Below are 22,275 nucleotides of genomic sequence, written 5' to 3'. Positions count from 1 at the left end.
GGAGGAGCTCAGCAAGTCAGGCAGCATCTACAGAAATGCATAAACAGTCAACATTGCAAGCCAAGACCCTTCTTCAAGACTGAGGAGGAAGGGGGAAGATGCCAGAATAAAAAGGTGTGGAGAGGGGAAGGAGGCTAGAAGGAAGCTAGCTGGAAGGTGACAAGTGAGGCCCGGTGGGAGAGAAGCGGCCAGGAGTGGAGAAGAAGGAATCTGATAGGAGAGTTGGCCAATGGAGAAAGGGAAGGAAGAGGGGACCTGGGGAATGCAATAGGCAGGTGAGAAGGAGTAAAAGGCCAGAGTGGGGAATAGAGTGGGAGGGGGGAATCTGTTTACTGGAAGGAGAAATCAATATTCATACCATCAGGTTGGAGTACCGTGACAGAATATAAGGTGTTGCTCCTCCACCCTGAGCCTGACCACAAGAGGAGACTATGGACTGACATGTTGGAATGGAAATGGCAATCGGAATTTAGATAGTTGGCCACTGGGAAATCATCAGGTTTCATTGCAAACATTACCACTGCCAATAATGGTGCTTGTGTTGGATGAGATTCCAAATGATAAACACAAGAAATTCTGCAGAGTTAACATTTCCAAACTATTCCAAATGATTACTTTTTACACATACTTGTTCTTTCTTTTTATCATTGCCCCTACCGATTCAAAATCTCTTAATCGGAATTAAAATGTTTGGCCACTGGGCAGATGGAGCAGAGGTGCTCGACGAAGCAGAAAATACTTTAGTCACTTTTATGACTTCAAATAAGTGGAAGTGATTTAAATTAGAAAGAAAAGCAGACCCTGAACTTTAAAAAAATATCAAGTGCTACTTTGGAGAAGAAATTCTTATGATCAAATGCAAGTTTGTTGTGAACTATCAGTGTGGAATCTCATGTAATTCCAGGGACATTTCATGAAGCTTAGTTATATGGAGATTTCCTTACTGCATATATCAAGAATTTCCATATTCATTCGTGATTTCTGAGCTTCCAGAAAGACTCCTATGTTTATTCCAGTTGCAACAGAGGAGCTGTTGATGAAACGAGCTGGTATTTTGGTAGAGATGTCAGGTTCCTCTTTGCCAAACCCAAGGTCAAGTAGAAGTTCCTCAGGGTCATGGTGCCAGCGATCCAGAAATTCAAAAACGCTGAAAATTAGGCAAGTTAGGATGTTAAAAGTATATTGCATAACGTCAGAAATCAAGAAGTGTTAATTTGCTTAAGTTGTAGTGGTGTGATGTTATACTACTGGGTTAATAATTAAGAGGTCCAGTTATCTAGGAAACACAAATTTATATCTTGGCTTGGTAAAAATGTAAATTCCCTTTCAAAACTCACACTAACAAAAAAAAAGCAAGATTATTTTAAAAGACCAAGAACATAGGCTTGGATGTGAAAATGGCTTTATTTTAGTGATCAGCTAAACCTGGTAAATAAATGGCATTTATTGAATAGGTATTCATGTCCTGGTGATTAAGGGAATTAATTTTCTTTCTACCTGTTTTAATTTATTATATTTGTTATTTCTTAATGATATGTTTTCTCAAAATAATAACATTTATATTTTTAAATATTTACTGTAATCAGTGATTAAATACCACTGAAGAATCAGGACGTTTAAAAAGATTCCACAGAAAGGCAGGCTCTCAGCCAAAGACTGTAAAGGTGCTTGAGGATCATGGATTATGATGCATAAGACTCAGTCACTGCTGAGGTTTCACAAGCTACAATGGATGTCAGGATGCAGCTCACTGCCCACCACCTTAGCCACTCTGTTATGTTCATCAGCCTGCACCCCCCCCCCAAATAATAGTGGTAATTGTAAGGCTATTCCACTAAAATTCACCCCAAATGGCTCAAAACCCTCAAAGAAAGTTCCTTTCCCAAATACCTAATGACTCTGATTTGATTGGACCTGTGATGCAATGTCTGGAGTATCTGACTGATTTGATTGGATCTGTGATACAATGTTTGAACTGTCTGACTGATTTGATTGGACTTGTGATGCGATGTGTGGACTGCCTGACATCTGCTATAATTTCTACCTGTGAAGAGACTCTTGGCTTCTCCACCAGTAAAGATGGGGAATGGTTTGTTTGAGAATGACCAAGGGATGTATCAGTTGATTAATCAGAAATGCAAGCATTCTTGGATTGATAATTTCATCAAGCTTTGTGGGCATAAGATGGCAAAACTCAATCAAAAGCACAGAAGGCCCAGCAACAAGCTGAAACTAAGATACACATGGTTACCCTACCACCTAAAAGACAGTAGATGACAGCTTATCAAAGACAAAGCCACTAGATGAAACACTTTGAAGATCTCATCAATTTAGGCTCAAGTGTCCTTGGCTTCATTTCACAATGTACTATGTGGTGTAGTTTTTCTTCTAGGCTAGATTGACAGAAGGTTGACAGACTCAAAGTCAACTGAAAAAAAAATTCAAAGTTCATAGTTCAAAATAATAATTATTATAAAAATATACATATGTCAGCATAAACAACCCTGAGATTCATATTCATGTGGACAAACTCAGCAAGTCTATAAAACAGTTACTATAAGGATCAGTGAAACATCAACCAGAGAGCAGAAGACAACAAACTGCACAAATGCAAATATAAATAAATAGAATTAGAATCTGAATCAGGTTTAATATCACCAGCATATGTCATGAAATTTGTTAACTGTATAGCAGCAGTACAATGAAATGCAAGATAATTAAATATAGAGAAAAAACAGAATTATATTAAATATATATATATGTCTATTAAACAGTTAACTTAAAATAAGTAGTGCAAAAAAGTAGTGAGGTAGTGTTCTCGGGTTCAATGTCCATTTAGAAATCAGATGACAGAGGGGAAGAAATTGTTCCTGAACCGCTGAGTGTGTGCCTTCAGGCTTCTGTACCTCCTTCCTGATGGTAACAATGAGGGCATGTCCTGAGTGATGGGGATCCTTAATAATGGACACCGCCTTTCTAAGACACCACTCCTTATAGATGTCTTGGATACTATGGCCGTTAGTACCCATGATGGCGCTGACTAACTTTACAACTTTCTGCAAATTACTTCAATCTTGTGCAGTAGCCCCACAACCCCCTCCCCCCCCCCATACCAGGCAGTGATATGTATCCAGTCAAAATGCTCTCCGTGGTACATTTGTAGAAGTTTTTGTTAGCAAACCAAATCTCCTCAAATTCTTAATGAAATACAGCCGCTGTCTTGCCTTCTTTATATCTACATCGATATGTTGTGTCCAGGTTAGGTCCTCAGAGATACTGACACTCAGGAACTTGAAATTGCTCACTCTCTCCACTTCTGATCCCTCTATGAGGATTAGTATGTGTTCCTTTGTCTTACCCTTCCTGAAGTCCTCAATCAGCTCTTTGGAAGCCAAGATGATTAGTCTGTGTTCCTTTGTCTTACCCTTCCTGAAGTCCTCAATCAGCTCTTTGGAAGCCAAGATGATTGGTCTGTGTTCCTTTGTCTTCCCCTTGCTGAAGTCCTCAATCAGCTCTTTGGCCTTGTTGATAATGAGTGCAAGTTTATTGCCACAACACCTCTCAACTAACCGGTGCAGCTCGCTCCTGTACGCCCTTTCAACACTATCTGAAATTCTGCCAACAATGGTTGTATCATCAGCAAATTTATAGATGGCATTTGAGCTATGCCTAGCCACAGAGTCATGGGCGTGGAGAAAGTAGAGCAGTGAGCCAAGCCGGTGTTGATTGTCAGTGAGGTGGAGATGTTATTTCCAATCTGCACAGATTGTGATCTTCCACTTAGGAAGTCGAGGATCCAGTTGCAGAGAGAGATACAGAGGCCTAGGTTCTGTAGCTTTTCAATCAGAACTGTAGGGGTAATGGTGTTAAACACTGAGCTATAGTCAATAACAAACATCTTGACATGGGTATTTGCAATGCATCATTAAATGGCAATAAATAACAAGAACATGAGACATTGAGATATAGAATCCTTAAAAGTGAGATCATTGGCTCTGGGAACATATCAATGATGGGGCAAGTGAGTGTAGTTATCTGCTGTTATTTAAGTCCTGAATGTGCAAGCTCTTGTGCCTGCTACCTGATGGCAGCAGTGAGAAGAGAGCATGACCTGGGTGATGTTGGAAGCTGCCTACCCATGACAGTGTTTCATGTAGATGCGCCCAGTGGTTGGGAAGGGTTTACCCATGATGTACTGGGCCAAATCCACTACCTTTTGTAGGATTTTCCATTCAAAGGCATTGGTGTTTCCATACCAGGCTGTGATGCAACACACACTCTTCACTACACATCTATAGAAGTTTGTCAATGCTGTCGATGTCATGCTAAATCTCTACAGACTCCTAAGGAAGTAGAGATGCTGCTGTGCTTTCTTCACAATTTCACTTGCATGCTGGGTCCCGGACAGGTTCTCTGAAATAGTAACACCCAGGAATTTAAAGTTGCTGACCCTCTCCACCTCTGATGAGGACTGGCTCACATATCTCTGGTTTTCCCTCCTGAAATCTATAACCAGTTCTTTGGTCATGCTGACATGAAAGGTTGTTATGAGACCATGCAGCCAGATAGGGTCTCAGTTAAAAAAAGAGTTTGGAATGATAAGACAACTATCCTGAGTATTGGTGACAAAAAAATTATCAGACAGTTTTTGTAAAAATTTTGCACCTTAGGAAAAGAGTTCATTTTTGTGAAGTGCAGCCCATTTTATATACTGAGGAAGTGCACTATAATTGTGTTGGCATCTGTATATACTCCCCCCCCCCCACACACACAATAATGTCAGTGAGGCGCTGCGGGAGCCCTACAGCACCATCAGTAACTTTCAAACCAAATACCCTGATGGTATCTTCATTATCGCAGGTGATTTTAACCATGCGAACTTAAAACAGTCCTGCCGAAATTCCACAAGCATGTTAATTTTGCTACCAGAGGTGAAAATACACAAGACCTGGTTCATACTAACATACCAGTGTCTATAAAGCAGTCCTTTGACCCCACATTGGACTCTCAAATCATTTATCTGTAATGTTAATTCCAGCATACAAATCACTGATCAAACAGGTCAAACCAGTTCTAAAGATGGTGAAAACCTGGCCTGAGGGTGCAATCTCTTCACTGCAGGCCTGCTTTGATAATACGAACTGGAGAATATTCAGGGAGGCTGTTACCGATGGCAACCATGTTAACGTCAAGGAATATGTGGATCCTGTGACCAGCTACGTGGAGAAGTGTACTGAGGATGTTACCATCATGAAACACGTCTGGGCAAATCAGAAGCCACAGCTTAAAGCAGAGGTCTGTGCACGGCTGAGGGATCGTGATGCTGCCTTTCAACTGAAGGATGCAATGGCTCTCAGGGAAGCAAGATCTGTGCTTTCCTGCTCCATCAGGAAGGTGGAACAGGAGCCTTCTCAAAAGATTTATAGCCACTTCTGCGAACTAGGGGCATGTGACAGGGAATTCAGAGGATTACAGAATACAAGTCTACCCTGTGCGTCAGAGACCAGGATTCTTCACTCCCCGACAGGCTGAATGTCTTTTACACCCTGTTTGATGTGCTGGAGAGGAAGGCACCCCTCCGTCTAGAGGAGCAGACACTCCGTCTGGCTGAAACTGAGGTGAGGAACACCCGGGCCCGATAATATACCAGGTCGGGTTCTGAAAGACTGCACAACCCAGCGAATGGAGGTGTTGATGCTGTAATTTAGAAGGATGAGGGGGAAGCTCATTGAAACCTTTTGAATGTTGAAAAGCCTAGACAGAGTAGATATGGAAAGGATGTCTCCCATGGTGGGGAGTCTAGGAGAAGAGGGCACAACCTCAGGATGGAGGGACATCTATTTAAAATAGAAATGTAGAGAAATTTCTTTCAGGAGGGTGGTGAATTTGTTACTACATGCTGCTGTGGAGGCCAGGTTGTTGGGTGTATTTAAGGCAGAGATTGACAGGTTCTTGATTGGCCATGGCATCAAAGGTTATAGGGGAAGGCTGAGGAGGAGAAAAAAAAGGATTAGCCATGATTGAATGGCAGAGCAGACTTGATGGGCCAAATGGCCTAATTCTGCTCCTAAGTCTGATGGTGTTATGGTTTATAAAGTTTATCCTTACCTTCATTAGTTATTGTGTGTTGCGTGTGTTATTTGCACACTGTGCTTTACACCCTGGTTCAAAGAAACATTGTTTCATTTCTACATACTTTATATGATCATATATGTCAAGCTTGACTGACTTGACTTGAGAGGCCTATTGTCATTACTCATACTGGTCGCTACAGGTCTTCTGACTCACAGCAATGTAGATGATTTAATTTTCATTAGGTTAAAACAGAAAAAGGATAAACTGAGACAGTTCACCTAGCACCAACTTAAGCACTGAATTCACATATGCAAAGTGCTTCCCTCTCCCATTAACTTGCAAAGTCATCTTCAAAAACATTTGGTATCTAATTGGGAAAACAGTCCCTCTTATAAATGAAATAACACCCATTGAATTATACACTCCAGACAGTGAATCAGATTTCTCCTTCACAGTTCCTGGATACACTCTGTCCTACTCGTAAGCTGAATTCACTAAAGGTAGTGGTGATACAGTTTTATACACGTGCAAGGAACAGTTCACAATTTGTCAATATTGAGTCCAGACCTCGTAAAAACCAAACATGAGGAATAAAAATCCTCTTCATCCTCAATCTGCTGTGGAACCTGTCTTCCTTCAAATTGAACAGCATTTAGTATGGGCACAGAATGTGGGAACTTCTATGTTTATCACCCAGACTGACTTGGTAGCATCAGCGCTGATTGGACTGGATAAATCCTGAAGAACATAACTGCCGAGCTGGAAAGAGAGCAGGTACTGAGGGAAACTTTATGAGCAATGAATCTGTGTGAACCATCCTCACAAATGACAGATGCCTCTGTGCATGATTACATTGTATTTTTTTTAAATGTATTGAGATACATCACGGAATAGGCCCTTCCAGCCGTGTCACCCAGCAAGCCCCAATTTAACCCTAATCACAGAACAACTTACAATGATCAGCTAACCTACCAACTGGTACATCTTTGGATTGTGGGGCAAAACAGAAGCATCTGGAGGGAACCTACACAGGCACAAGGAGAACGTACAAACTACTTACAGACAGCGGTGGGAATTGTACCTGGGTCACCTGTATTGTAAAGCATTATGCTCCCTCTGCACAGCCTTTGTGAAAACCAAGTCTCATCTTCATACTAATAGTGATTCCTATCATATTGTGTGGCATTGCAATTGTGCTTAATGAGAAAGATTCAGAAATGAACTGGGAATTTAAACTTGGATATTCAGGAGGTACCTTGAATCATCAACATAAGCAGTACTGTGCATCAGCACAATCTGTAAATTTATGGCCTGATATATCTCTCACTCTGCCAGTTCAATCATGTATAGTTTGACTTGAATCACCCTGGTTCAATGAAGAATGCAAAAAGGCATGCTGAGATAGTATCAGGCACATTAAAATTAAAGTGATAACTTGATGATGAAGTGTTTTGAAAGATTGGTCCTGGCCAGAACTGGCTTCTGCCCAAGCAAGGACCTGCACCCACTACAATCTGCCCTATCGCCACAATATCTCACTGGCTCTCCACTTGGCTTTGGATCTCCTGGACAATAGCAATACCTGTTGTTTATTGATTACAGCTCAGCATTCTTACCTTCATTACTAATCAACAAGCTCCAAAACCTGATCATCTGTACCTCTTTCTGCAACTGGATTCTTGTTTTCCTCATCAGGAGACAACAGTCACTGCAGATCACAAATAACATTCCCTTCTTGCTGACAATCGACACTGGCGCACCTCAGGGGTGTGTGCTTAGCCCACTGTTCTACTCTCTCTACACCCATGACTGTGTAACTATGCATTGCTCAAACTCCATCTGTAAGTTTGCCAGTAACACAACTATTGTTGGTAGAATTTCAGATGCTGACGAGGTGGCGCACAGGAGTGAAATAGATCAGCTAGTTGGTGCCGCAACAACAACCTTTCACTCAATATCTGTAAGATCAAGGAACTGATTGTGGACTTCAGGAAGAGGAAGTCAAAGGAACACACACCAGTCTTCATCGAGGGATCAGCAATGGAAAGGGTGAGCAATTCCAAGTACCTAGGTGTCAGCATCTCTGAAGATCTATCCTGGACCCAATATATTGATGCAATTGCAAAGATGGCATGACAGTGGCTATATTTCATTAGGAGTTTGAGGAAGCTTGGTATGTAACCAAAGCTTCTTACAAATTTCTTCAACTGCACCATGGAGCACATTCTAACTGGTTGCATCACTGTCTGGTAAAGAAGGGTCACAGAACAGAAGCTGAAAAACCTGCAGAAAGTTGCAAACTCAGTCAGCTCACCAGCATCGAGGGCATCCTCAAAAAGCAATGCCTCAAAAAGGCCGAATCCATCTATGTTTCCATTAAGGACCCCCATTACCCAGGACATACCCTCTTCTCATTGCTATCATCAAGGAGAAGGTGTAGGAGCCAGAAGACACACACTCACAGTTTTAGGAACAACATCTTAGGCTTTAAGATCATGAGACCAGGAGCAGAATTAGGCCACTTGGCCCATCCAGTAGGCTCCACCATTCCATCATAGCTGATTTATTATCCCTCTCAACCCCCTACTTCCACCTTCTCCCTGTAACATCAGGCACCCTGATTAATCAAGAACCTATCAAACTCCCAATGACTTAGCCTGAACAGCTATCTGTGGTGAAGAATTCCACATATTCACCACCCTTTGGCCAAAGAAATCTTTCCCCAACTCTGTTCTAAATTTGTGTCCCTCAGTTCTGAGCCTGTGCCCTCTCATCCTAGACTCCCACCTATTGGAAGTATCTTCTCTACATCCACTCTATCCAAATCTTTCATCATTCAATAGGTTTCAATAAAACCTCCCTCATTCTTCTAAGCTCGAGCGAGTACAGGTCTAGAGCCATCAAATGCTCCTCATATGTTAAACCTTTCATTCCTGGGATCACTCTTGTGAACCTCCTTTGGATTCTCTCCAATGTCAGCTCATCCTTTCTAAGTTAAGGGGCACAAAACTATTCACAATACTCCAAGTGAGGCCTCACCAGTGCTTTATAACGCCTTAGCATTACATCCTTCTTTTTTTAATATTCTGGTCCTCTCAAAATGAATGTTAACATTGTATTTGCATTTCTCACCATTGACTCAACTTGCATGTTAACCTTTAGGAAATCCCTTTGCACTTCAGTTTTTAAATTTTTCTCTCAGTTTCAAAAATAGTCTCCCCTTTTATTCATTCTTCAAAGTGCATCACCACAAACTTCTCAGCACTGTATTCCATCTGCCTCTTTTTTGCCCATTCTCCTAATCTGTCTAATTCCTTCTACAGCTTCCCTACTTCCTAAACACAACCTGCCCCTTTACCGATTTTCATATCATCCGCACATTTGACCACAAAGCCACTGATTCTGTCATCCAAATCATTGACATATAATGTAAAAGGAATCGGTCCCAATTCTGACATTGTGGAACACCATAAGCAACTGGGAAAGAATGGATAGAATATTGGCTGACTGATAGCAGGAAAAGAATGGGAATAACAGGGGTCTTTACTAATTGGTTGCCAGTGACTAGAGTTGTGCCCCAAGAGTTGATATTGGGACCACTTCTTTTCACAGTGATGGCAAAAAGACTTAGATAGATTGGGGAAATGGGCAAAGAATTGGCAGGTGGATATAGTGCAGGGAAGTGGCAGAAGGAATAAAGAAGTGGACTATTTTGTAAATGGGAAGAAAATTTAAAAATCAATGGTGCAGAAGAACTCATGCAGGATCCTCTAATATTAACTTGCAGGTTGTGCTGATGGTGAGGAAGGCAAATATAATGTCAGCATTCATTTTAAGAGGACTAGAACATAAAAGCAAAGATGTAATGCTGAGGCTTTGTAAGGCACTGGTTAAACCACACTTGGAGTATTGTGTGCAGTTTTGAGCCCATTATCTAAGAAAGGATGTGCTGACACTGGAAAGGGTTCATAGAAGGTTCACGAAAGTGATTGCTGGGTTGGTTTATCATACGAGGAGCATTTGACAGCTCTGGGCCTATAGTCGCTGGAATTTAGAAGAATGAGGAGGGATCTCATTGACACCTATAGAATGTTGAAAGGCCTCAATAGAGTGGATGTGGAAAGGATGCTTCCCAGAGGTCACACCCTCAGAATAGAGGGACATCCATTTAGAATGGAGATGAGGAGGAATTTCTTTAGCCAGAGGGTGGCTATGGAGGCCAGGTTATTGAGTGTAGTTAAGATGGAGGTTGATAGATTCTTCTTAAGCCAGATCATGAAGGGTTATGGGGTGAAGGCAGGAGAATGGGTTTGAGAGAGAAATGGATTAGCCATGATCAAATGGTGGAATCAACTCGATAGGCTGAATGGTCTAATTCTGCTCCAATTTCTTATGACTTATGGTCTCATTCTGTATGCTGGGTGCATTCAAATATAACACTTTCAGTCCTGCATTCATTACCCTTTTTGATTTTGACCCCCTGTTATACTTCAACTCATACCACTGACTGCTATTTTTCCCTGTGGTCTGCCTGCCCTTCCTCACAGTCCACATGGAATCTACTGGTACACCAACTGTCCCATCCTCAGCTCTATCACTCTGGTTCCCATCCCTCTGCTAGATTAGTTTAAACCCTCCTCAGCTGCTCTGGCAAACCTGCCTGCAAGTATATTGGTCCCCCTCGGGTTCATGTTCATTATTATCAGAGTACATAGATGTCACCAAATATGACCCTGAGTTTCATTTTCTTAGCAAATATATAGAACAGTAACTAAACTGTAAACATCAGAAACTGTTAACTGTAAACAAACTGTAGAAATGCAGATATCAATAAATAATAAGCATGAAATAACAATATAATAGAGTCCTTAAATGAGTGTAGCTATCCCCTTTTTGTTCAAGAGTCCAATGGTTGAGGGGTAGTAATTGTTCTTGAACCCGGTTGTGTGAGTCCTGAGGCACTTGTACCTTCTACCTGATGGCAACAGCAAGAAAGAGCAAGGCCTGAGTGGTGAGGATCTTTGATGATGGATGCTGCTTTTGTACGGCAAACATTGCATGTAGATGTGTTCAATTGTTGGAGGGTTTTGCCTGTGATGTACTGGGCTGAATCCACTACATTTTGTAGGATTTTCCGCTCAAAGGCATTAGGGTTCCCATACCAGGCCATAATGCAGCCAGTCAGCACACTTTCCACAACACATCTATAGAAGTTTGCCGAAGTTTTCAATGAACTGCTGAACCTCCATAAACTCCTGAGGAAGTAGAGGTGCTGTTGTGCTTTTTCAACAATAATATTTATATGATGGGTGTTTGTAAACAATAATGGTTATATGACAGGAATTTAAAGTTACTGACCCTCTCCACCTCTGATCCTCTGATGATCACTGGTTTATGGATCTCTGGTTTCCTTCTCCTGAAGTCTACAATCAGTTCCTTGATCTTATTGACATTGAGTGAGGGGTTGTTGTTATTACAACACTCAGACAAGGTTTTAATCTCCTTCCTGTCTGCTGATTCATTCCCCCTCCCCCTTTGACACAGCCCACAACAGTGGTGTCATCAGCAAAGCCACACAGATGTGTAACTTGTCATTTTTGTGTGGGTCATACCTTCCCCAGAAGAGATCCTAATGAACCAGAGATCTGAAACCCTATAACAATACCCCACTCCAACAATGGCTGCTCGGCTTACACCTCCTTTCTTTTTATTGATCCCATGCTGATTGCCGCCTGCTGAGAAGTAACTAAGCTCTTTTTAAACCTCATGCTCTGTCACCAATGAATGACCTCTTACACTGATTGTCTTCCTCTACCATCAAATTTCTGAATGTGCAATACCCCACTGTTTTGCTCACTTTTTTCACTACTCACTTTTTTTTACTACTTTTTAAATTGTTTTATATATATTTCCTACTGTAATTTATTATATATTGCAGTGTATTGCTGCTGCAAAACAACAAATTTCATGACATACAGTATGGCAGTGATATTAAATCTGATTCTGGTGAAGTTGAAATGTGGGATTACTTGCAGAAGCAGCTTGAAATATACAGGGAATGAGATCCCACAATCAGCATATCAGGTCAAAACTCTATAGTGAGCCACACCCAGATGGCAATTCAGCAGCAATTGGGAGATGCTACAAATACACCTCCATCCTCTGCAGTGATCATGCTGTACCTCTGAATGCCAGAGGCATGCCTGAATCATTTGCAACCAAGCTCAGCCTGTAGGTGCCTTAGAAATGAGGGCCCGGAACACTAGTCAGTTTCGAGAAATGAACCCTTTTGGAAAGTTGTGTGTTAGACTCTAAGAAAGGAGCACAATTGCCATTTCAGGTTAGAATCTTTGAGCTGTTTCATGGCTACCTTCAGAGGACTGCAGCTTAGTAAACAAGAAACCAGGTAGTTCCCAGACCTGAAAGCACACCCTTCACCATTCTTTTGTAAACCCAACTTCACCACTGAAATCATAGGTTTCTTTGTTGCTGGCCAATCTAGCCCCCAGCAGTTATGTTAAAGTGAACTAATATATTTTAGATCAAAATCACCCCTGCCCCGCTATTTAAAATACCTATATGTCAATCTTCATGACTGGTGGTAGCAAATTTGTATTATCTTAGCACTATGCTGCCTTAGAATAACTCACCTTTTGGGTCCAATGTTCAAGGAGGTTGCTGAAGCTATGCTGTTCATTCTTGTCAGTGGATGTTTTTCAGAGTAGAAGGCACTATTGATTAACACAAACTAGTTATTTTTTAAAAAGGATTACAGAATCATAGAATCCAAAAAGATGACACTTGGTTCAGCATCTTTTTGGTTCCTTTGAAAGAATGGATCTAGATTGGGTGGAAAAGCAAATTGTGCAGAGGATACATAGAGTCTGCAGAGAGATATAGATAGGTTAAGTGAGTGGGAAAGGGTCTTGCAGATGGAGTACAATGTTAGTAAATGAGACGTCATCCAATTTGGAAAAATGGAATGGTAAAAGTTATTTAAATGGTAAAAATTCCAGCAAGCTGCTATGTAGAAGGACTTGGGAGTGCTTGTGCATGAATCACAGAAGGTTGGTTTGCAGGCGCAGTAGGCTATCAAGAAGGCAAATTGAATGTTGTCCTTCATTGCTAGAGGGATTGAATTTAACAGCAAGGAGGTTATGCTGCAAGCGTACAGGGTACTGGCACCTGGAGTACTGCATGCAATTCCGGTCTCCTTACTTGAGGAAGGATATACTGGCTTTGGAGGCAGTGCAGAGGAAGCTCACCAGGTTGATTCCAGAGATGAGGGGGTTAGACTATGAGAAGAGATTGAGTCACCTGGAATTCAGAAGAATGAGAGAAGATTTTATAGAAATATATACAATTATGAAAGGGATAGCTAAGACAAAGGGAGGAAAGTTGTTTCCACGGGTGTGTGAGACTAGAACTAGGGGACATAGCCTCAAAGTTCAGGGGAGTAAATCTAGGACAGAGATGAGGAGGAACTGCTTTTCCCAAAGAGTGGTGAATTTTTGGAATTCTCTGCCCAATGAAGCAAATATACCTCAGTAAATATATTTAAGACAAGGTTGGATAAATGTTTACATAGTAGGGGAATTAAGGGTTATGGGGAAAAGGCAGTTAGGTGCAGATGAGTCCATGGTCTGATCAACCATGATCTTATTGAATGACGGAGCAGACTCGATGGGCCAGATGGTCTACTCCTGCTCCTATTTCTTATATTCTTATGTAGACCATGACCTTGCATTTTTTTCCTTTAAAGGAAATTTCAAACTTGTTATTTGATTCTATTACCCTTTCTACACATGTTCTGACTAAATTTCAGTGTAAGAGGTATCGTAGGAAAGGCAGTTGAGCTCAGACATGGTTCAACACCTGGAATTATGACATTGTAGCCATTAGTGAGACTTGCTTGCAGGAGGGGCAGGACTGGCAGCTCAATATTCCGGGATTTTATTGTTTTGCACGTGACAGAGGTAGTTCAAAGAGGAAGGGTGGCGTTACTAGCCAGGGAAAATGTCACGGCAGTGCTCTGTCACAACAGACTGGAGAACTCAACTAGTGAGGCATTATGAGTGGAATTGAGAAATAAAAAAGGAAAGACCACATTAATGGGGCTATATTACAGACCACCCAACACTCCTGGAGATCTGGAGAAACAAATTTGTAAAGAGATCGCTGACTGTTGCAAGAAACATAATGTTGTTAGAGTAGGTGATTTTAATTTTCCACACATTGACTGGGACTTTCATGCTGTAAAAGGACTGGATAGGACAAAGCTTGTCAAATGTGTTCAAGAAAGTTTCCTTCATCAGTATGCAGAAGTCCCGACAAGAGAGCATGTGATACTGGAACTGCTATTAGGGAATGAGACAGGGCAGGTGACAGAAGTTTGTGTAGGGGAACACTTTGCATCCAGTGACCACAATGCCAATAGTTTCAAAGTAAATGTGCAAAAGGATAGGTTTGATCCACAATTTGAGATTCTAAATTGGAGAAAGGCCAATTTTAATGGTATCAGAAATTATCCGGCAAGTGTGGATTGAGAAAGGCTGTTTTCTGGCAAAGGTGTACTTGAAAAATGAGAGGGGTTCAGAAATAAAATGTTGAGAGTACAAAGCTTGTATGTGCCTGTCAGAATAAAAGGTAAAAATAACAGGTGCAGGAAATCTTGGTTTTCCAGACATATTGAGGCACTAGTTAAGAGAAAAAAGGTGTATAACAGATATAGGCAAGTAGGATCTAATGAGGTACTTATGGAGTATGAGTAATGCAAGAGTTTGCTTAAGGAGGAAATCAGGAAGGCAAAAAGAAGGCATGTTGCTCTAGTAGACAAGGTGAAGGAGAATCCTAAGGGATTCTACAGATATTTTAAGAGCAAAAGGATTGCAAGGGACAAAATTGACTTTTGTACCTCACATCCCCAGCATTTAGAATAATTTTTCCCCTCCACTACCATCACCAACTCACCTTTTGTTATCTCTTTTCTTTCTTTCTGTCAGTTTTATAGAGCCACATCTAGTGATAGTCATAGAGCACAGAAACAGGCCAGCATGGCCACACCAACCATTGTCCTTAACAGTTTTAATCCCATTTATCCACAGTCTGTCTGTAGCCTTCTCTGTCTTGGACGATTCATGTGCTTGTCTGGACTCTTCTTAAATGTTGTGATAGTACCTACCTTCATCAACTCCTCAAGCAACTTGTTCCAGATTGCAACCACACTTTGTGGTGAAAGATTATCCTCCTCAGATCCTCTCTTAAACCTCCCATCTTATATTTAAGCTCTCTTAAGCTGTCTTGTCAATGCCAACGAGGAAAACCCCTTCAAACCCCATTATAATTATGCATCACGAATGGAACCAGGCAAATACTCTCCCACCAGGAAATCACAAGTCAATGTAGATCTCATTATAAGTGGAAGATTATACAAAATAGCAAAAAAAAGCTAGGTTTTAAAGAATGTTGAAAGCATGCTGGGAGCCTTAAGTTTATCTTAATGAAGGAAAGGTTTTCTTTAAATAATGTTTACAGAAGCTACATGCCTAATAATTTTCTGAAGAGTTATAGGATGTTACCTCCAATCATCATACAGAGCTAGCATCAAGCACAGCCCTTATTAAAAAATAAGTGAGAAATGAACTGAAGAATGTAATTAGGAAAGCCAGCGGGGGGCAAAGAAAAGTCCATGGCAAGAAGGATTAACAAGAATCTCAAGGCATTCTATACATACATCAAGAGCAAGAAGGTAACTAGGGAGAGGGTAGGCCAGCTCAAGGCTAAAGGGGAGAACATCTGTTTGGACGTGGAGGATGTGGGTGAGGTCCTTCATAAGTGCTTTACATCAGTATTTACCAAGGAGAAGGACATGGACGGTAGGGAGATCAGTACTGAGCGTATGATAGGCTAGGGCATTTCAAGGTAAAGGAAGAGTTAGTGTTGAACCTCTTAAAGAGCATTAAAGTGATGTACCCAGGACCTGATAGGATATGCTCCAGGTTATTGAGAGTGGCAAGAGACGAGACTGGGGCCTTTACCTAGCCACAGGTGAGGTCCCAGAGGTCTGGTGAGTTGCTAATGTTGTTCCATTGTTCAAAAAGGGAAACAGGGATAATTCTGGAAACTAAAGACTGGCGAGTCTACACCAGTAGTAGGGAAGTTAATAGAGAATATTCTTAGGGATAAGATTTATGACCATTTGGAAAACCATGGCCTAATTCGGGAGAGCCAACATAGATTTGTGCGGGACAAGTTCTGTCCTACTAACTTGATGGAGTTTTTTGACAAGGTGACAAGTGTGATTGATGAAGGTAGAGCTGTGGATGTTGTTTACAGGGTTTTAGCAAGGCATTTGACAAGGGATACATAGTGATTTGGCCATTTGGATTCAGAACAGGCTTGTTCTGGCTGGAGGTCTGGCATTAGTCATGTTCATCAGTTCATCAGTCACTGAAGGTGAATGAGCAAGTGCAGCAGGCAGTGAAGAAGGCTAATGGAATGTTGGCCTTTATTACAAAGGGAATTGAGTACAAGAGCTAGGAAATCCTTTTGCATTTGTACAGGGCCCTGGTGAGACCACACCTAGAGTATTGTGTACAGTTTTGGTCTCCAGGGTTAAGGAAGGACTTCCTGGCTGTAGAGGAAGTGCAGCGTAGATTCACGAGGTTAATTCCTGGGATGTCCCGACTGTCTTATGCAGAGAGGTTAGAGAGACTGGGCTTGTACACGCTGGAATTAAGGAGATTGAGAGGGGATCTGATTGCAACATATAAGATTATTAAGGGATTGGACAAGATAGAGGCAGGAAATATGTTCCAGATGCTGGGAGAGTCCAGTACCAGAGGGCATGGTTTGAGAATAAGGGGTAGGTCATTTAGGACAGAGTTAAGGAAAAACTTCTTCTCCCAGAGAGTTGTGGGGGTCTGGAATGCACTGCCTCGGAAGGCAGTGGAGGCCAATTCTCTGGATGCTTTCAAGAAGGAGCTAGATAGGTATCTTATGGATAGGGGAATCAAGGGATATGGGGACAAGGCAGGAACCGGGTATTGATAGTAGATGATCAGCCATGATCTCAGAATGGCGGTGCAGGCTCGAAGGGCCGAATGGTCTACTTCTGCACCTATTGTCTATTGTCTAATAGTGGTGTTCTTAAGGATCTGTGCTGGGACCTCTGCTGTTTATGACATATATAAACGACCTGGATGGAAATGTAGATGAGTGGGTTAGTAAGTTTACAGATGACATGAAGACTGATTATGTTGTGGATTGTGTAGAAGACTGGCAAAGAGTACATGGGGATATAGATGTGGACAGAGAAATGACAGACGGTTTAACCAGGCTAAATGTGAAGTGCTGAATCTTGGTAGATCAAACGTGAGCAGAGGGATTTTGCAGTCCAAGTTCATAGCTTCCTGAAAGTGGCTATACAGATTTATAGGGTAGTTAAAAAGGCATATGGCATGTTTGCCTTTATTAGTCGAGGCATTGAGATCAAAAGTCAGGTCATTATACTGCAGCTTTATAAAATTCTAGTTAGGCTGCATCTGGAATTTTGCATATAGTTTTGGTCACCCCATTACAGGAAGAATGTTGAGGCTTTGGAAAGGGTGCAGAAAGGTTTACCAGAATGTTGCCTGGTTTTAGAGGGCATGTGTTGTAACAAGAAGTTGGACAAACTTGGATTGTTTTCTCTGGAGTGGTAGAGGCTGAGGGGAGATCTTTTGAGCTTATGAAAGCCATCGATAGAGTAGACAGACAATATCTTTTTCCAAGGAGACATAAGGAGCATGTTTTTTATGAAGAGTGGCGGATGCCTGGAATGTATTGTCTGGAGTGGTGGCAGAGGCAAAAACATTACAGACTCTTAAGAAATGATTATATAGACACATAAATATCAGGAATATGGAAGGATATGGGCATTGTGTAGTTAGAAGAGATTAGTTTAGTTAGCCATTTGATTTCTAATTTAATTGGTTCAACACAACATTGTAGACCAAAGAGCCTGCTCCTGTTCTGTTTTTACTTTGTTCTATGTTCTATGCTTTATCATCCAATTCAACCAAAGGGTCCTGATGTAGGCACCGAAGCCACACCATGTCAACTCAAAAGTGCTGGAACCAATATTGTGTCGTACCCATTCCAGTCCACTACCATCATTTATACAGTAGCACTGATTTTGGACGTAGCAGGTATAGAAATTATATTGCAATTGTGCCCCCAACATATTTGTCTAGACTTGTGAAGCTCTGTGCACATTCACCTTCAGGTCAACATTGTTTTCCAATTTACCTCTGGTACTCTCAACTCCCTCTTATCCTTTGACAGAAGAGATGCAAGTGTGGGCGACAGAGGGACTCAAAGTGATTCGTTAAGCAAGTACCTCTGCTATCCTTCAAAAACTGGCTTTCAGAATCAGCTTCTGAAAGCAGTCACGATCGTGAAATTATTTGGATGAAGTTGTTCTGCTCTATAAAACATAACCCGCGATGAATCTCCAATATACTGTGCCACATTCAATATTTCATTTTTGTCTTAAATTCAGTTATAAAAAATGAACTAACCTCACATACTCTTTGAAAGACATGTTTTGTATTGAACTTGGATATATCATAGCTGTAAGATTAAAAAGAAATATTTGTCAATGTATTAAACCGAGAAATAGATCTCACCAAATTGTCAGACATGACTGTATTTAAATACATTGCAAGTATTGTGTAACAGTCCTCCATTTTGATTGGTAGACAATCCATAGGGAGTCAACTTTTAATCACACACCCATATTCCAGCTGATGAATCTAAGTTATGGTTTGATCCAGCAAAACTCACACTTCTGTGGTTTGTCACAAATGAGTCTTGGCACAGATCAACACCTCAAAGTGTCTCCACTTTCCCATTAGTATTTGTTTTCTGGGAAATTATAAATGGTTAGTTGTTCTTCCAGGAAGCTATGTTTGAATGTGCAAATGGAGTTGATGCATTTGGAATTGAGGCTGGTCCATCTCTCAAAAATATTTAATTAACTTCTTATGAAATTCAAGTGACATGAGCATAGTAACAATAATTTTTTTTTAAAAACTCTTACTAGGAAATGGTTATCACAGGAGAGCCCAACTTTAAATACATGGATGGAAATTACAATGGACATTTACAAAATGGAGAAGATAACAGCATCTGTTAACCATAAGCTGGAACAATTTGATTCATACTGGGAAAAATGGTTTAACTACATAATGCCTCATAGGCCTGATTTTATTCTCACAAATCAATGAACCTGTTGTTAAAAAAAGATCACTCCTACTTGTACATAGTTCTTTCCTTTTGCTTGTTTTTTTCTTTCCACTCTTTTCTATAAGTGTATACCTCAGATAAATACTTTGTGGAGATTTGTGATATATATGATTATATGATATATATGTACAATGTCTGAAATACATCTTATGGAAATGTTTGTTTGATGATGAACTTAAATAAAAAATAAATTACAAAAAAAAATCCTTTTATTTTTGTCTTGGGAGTTCTCTGTCCTATCTTCACCATGGCCCTCCTCCTAGTTCTCCCTAGGACCAGCCTGTAAAAATCAGGAAACTGTCTCCATAGGGTCAACCTGTAAAAGTCAATGGGAAATGAGACTATTGCAAATTAATTCAAGTTATTTCCCACAGTTCCTGTCCCTGAATCACTGAAATAATGAACAGAACAGGATTAGAACTGAGCTGGTAGGGAACGCAAAGGAGAGAGAAAAATAAATACTGCTTACCTTCCACTCCCAGCATTAAGTCATCTTCTGTGCTGTTCATCCTCTGCATGATTTCTGATGGGCCAGACATGAGAGTTTATCAGTCCCTACCAACTTTATTCTCAGAAGCAGCAGTTGTTTAAATGAAAAATTGCAGAAGAGAATTTTACAGTCTCGTGATCACCTCAGGGTAAGAGCAGCATGTGCAGATTAATTTCACACTTCTGTCTGCTGTACTTCTATTAGGGTCTTAAGAAAGAGGCTGAAAAGCAGGACCTTGAAGATAGGAATCTTTGGATTACTTCCTGTGCCACATGCTAGTTAAGACAGGGATGGAGAGTTCAAAGTGATGAATGAGAGGCTGAGGAACTGGTTTAGGGAGCAGGGCTTCAGGTTCTTGAATCATTGGGCCTCTTCTGGGATAGGGTGATCTGTCCAAGAGAGATGGGTTGCAGCTTAACTGGAGGCAAACCAATATCCTGGGTGAAGGATTTGCAGAGGGTTTAAACTCATTTGGTAGGGTGTTGGGAACAAGAGAAATATGTCAGAAAATCAAGTGATCGAGAAGAAGGTAGGTATCATGACCAGCAAGAACAAAGGGGATCAAGGTAATAGACAGAATTGGATAGAAGGCTTGGAGCAGGTTTGTTTTAATGCTGGCAGCATTGTGAGTAAGATTAACTTAGAGCATGGATCAGTACATGGAACTACGATGTTGTAGCCATTACAAAGACTTAACAGAGAGAAGGAAAGCAATGGATGTTTTATTTTTCCAGGGTTTCAAAGCTTTAGAAAGGAAAGAGAGGGAGATAAACAAGAGGGGGCAGTATCACTCTTAATCAAAGTCAATGTCAGAGAGGATCCATAAGAGTGGGCTCATCCATTGACGCCATATGGGTAGAACTCAAAAATAAGATAGGTGTAATCACTCTGATGGGAATACACTACAGACTCCATTGTAGCCACCAGGATATTGAAGGACAGATATGCAGGCAGATTAGGGAAAGGTGAATAAACTGAAGGGTTATAGTTGTGGGTGACTTCTACTTCCTTAGTCTAAACAGGTACCTCCTCAGTGCAAGATGCTTAGATGGGGAAGGATTTGTTATGTGCATCCAGTAGGGTTTTTTAAATCAATATGTAGGCACTTTGCCAAGAGGAGAGACCATACTGGACCTGGAGCTGGACAATGAGCCTGGCCTGGTGACTGACCTTTCAGTCGGAGTACAGTTATGGATCAGTGAGCACAACTCCTTAAAGTTTAAGATAAGAATAAGTATGGATCTTATGGCAGAACCTCAAGATGGAGTAGGACAAATTATGAAAGTTTTAGGCAGAAACTAGGAGGAATTCATTGGAGACAGCTGTTTGTGGACAAGTCTACATCTGACATGTGGAGAATGATTCAAGTCCACTTTCACAGAGTAAATGACAGCTACTGTAGCTTAGATAGGATTGAAGGACAAGGATAGCAAGATCAGGGGACATTGAATGTTGGCAGAGGTAGTAAACTTCATCAAGGAGATAAAGGAAGCGTATGTAAGGCTTAAGAAGTTGAAATTAAATGGAGCCCAGATGTTACCGATTAACTGGACTTTGACAGCTTCCACTTGTGCAGCAAAGAGAACCATGTATCAAACTGCTGTGAAGTTTGAGGGGGAAAAAATGACATTTTAATACAGAAATTGACTAGCTGTAAACAAATATTAATCCAATAGAAATTTTGTGCACTTCTGAATCCCATTATTTGCATATTTAAATACCAATCATAATACATACTTCAGGTGTTATTACCCAATTAAAACTACATGATAAAGGCCAATAATATTTGAGAATTAGTAAAATAGCTTCCCAATAGTAAGTGTTTCCCTAGAAACCTTTGTTCACATCTTGATCTTTATCTTAGTGTGCTCAATGTCCTTGGTTCCCATGTATGAACAGGAAGGCTGTGCTGTACAAGAGTTCAGTGTTCAGGGGCCACGTTCAGCCTGGGTGACTGCACCATATCTGCACACTGTTGCTGTTAACTTATCATCTTGACTGTTGTCTTAGTGAACTTCAATGCATAGAAAGGCTATACAAAGTGTCTGCTCTGATCTGTTAGCACACCATTTTACCCTTTACTTTGCTGCAACTTCCACAGTCATTGAAGATTATAAAGAAAGAAAAGAACTCAAGAAGAGCATTAAGAAAGACAGGAAAAGAGTCCTTAGCAAGTAAGATTAAAGAGAATTCCAATATACTCTATACATACAGTACATCACGAGCAAGAGGATAATTAGGAGTGGTTAGGAACAGTCAAGGCTAAAGATGGGAAGGTGCACTTGGAGGCAGAGGATGAGGTCCTAAGTGAGTACTATGCATCAGTATTTACCAAGGAGAATATACAACAAAGGATAAGGAGAAATATGTGAAACATGCTTTGCCATTTTGAGATAAAGGAGGTAGTGTTGGTTCTCTTGAAG

At 40.9% G+C, this 22,275-nt stretch overlaps 1 protein-coding gene across 6 annotated transcripts in view; it reads right to left on the bottom strand.

The window, feature by feature from the left end:
* itprid1 (ITPR interacting domain containing 1) overlaps positions 1-22,275 on the bottom strand; it is a 141,597-nt gene that overhangs the window by 72,341 nt on the left and 46,981 nt on the right. For 4 of the 6 annotated variants that reach the window (XM_073052475.1, XM_073052465.1, XM_073052496.1 and 1 more), the window contains 4 exons: positions 19,832-19,885; positions 18,636-18,687; positions 12,726-12,806; positions 945-1,147 (listed from right to left, as the gene is read on the bottom strand). In XM_073052475.1, the coding sequence (XP_072908576.1) occupies positions 945-1,147; positions 12,726-12,806; positions 18,636-18,687; positions 19,832-19,885 (390 nt within the window). The remainder of the gene's footprint in view (positions 1-944; positions 1,148-12,725; positions 12,807-18,635; positions 18,688-19,831; positions 19,886-22,275) is intronic. The other 2 variants (XM_073052507.1, XM_073052517.1) reach the window with 2 other exon arrangements.

The sequence above is a fragment of the Hemitrygon akajei genome, chromosome 1, assembly GCF_048418815.1.
Source record: "Hemitrygon akajei chromosome 1, sHemAka1.3, whole genome shotgun sequence".
In the NCBI taxonomy this organism is placed as follows: domain Eukaryota; kingdom Metazoa; phylum Chordata; class Chondrichthyes; order Myliobatiformes; family Dasyatidae; genus Hemitrygon; species Hemitrygon akajei.
Note: the sequence above shows the minus strand (reverse complement) of the source record. Positions and strands in the feature narration are given on the sequence as shown.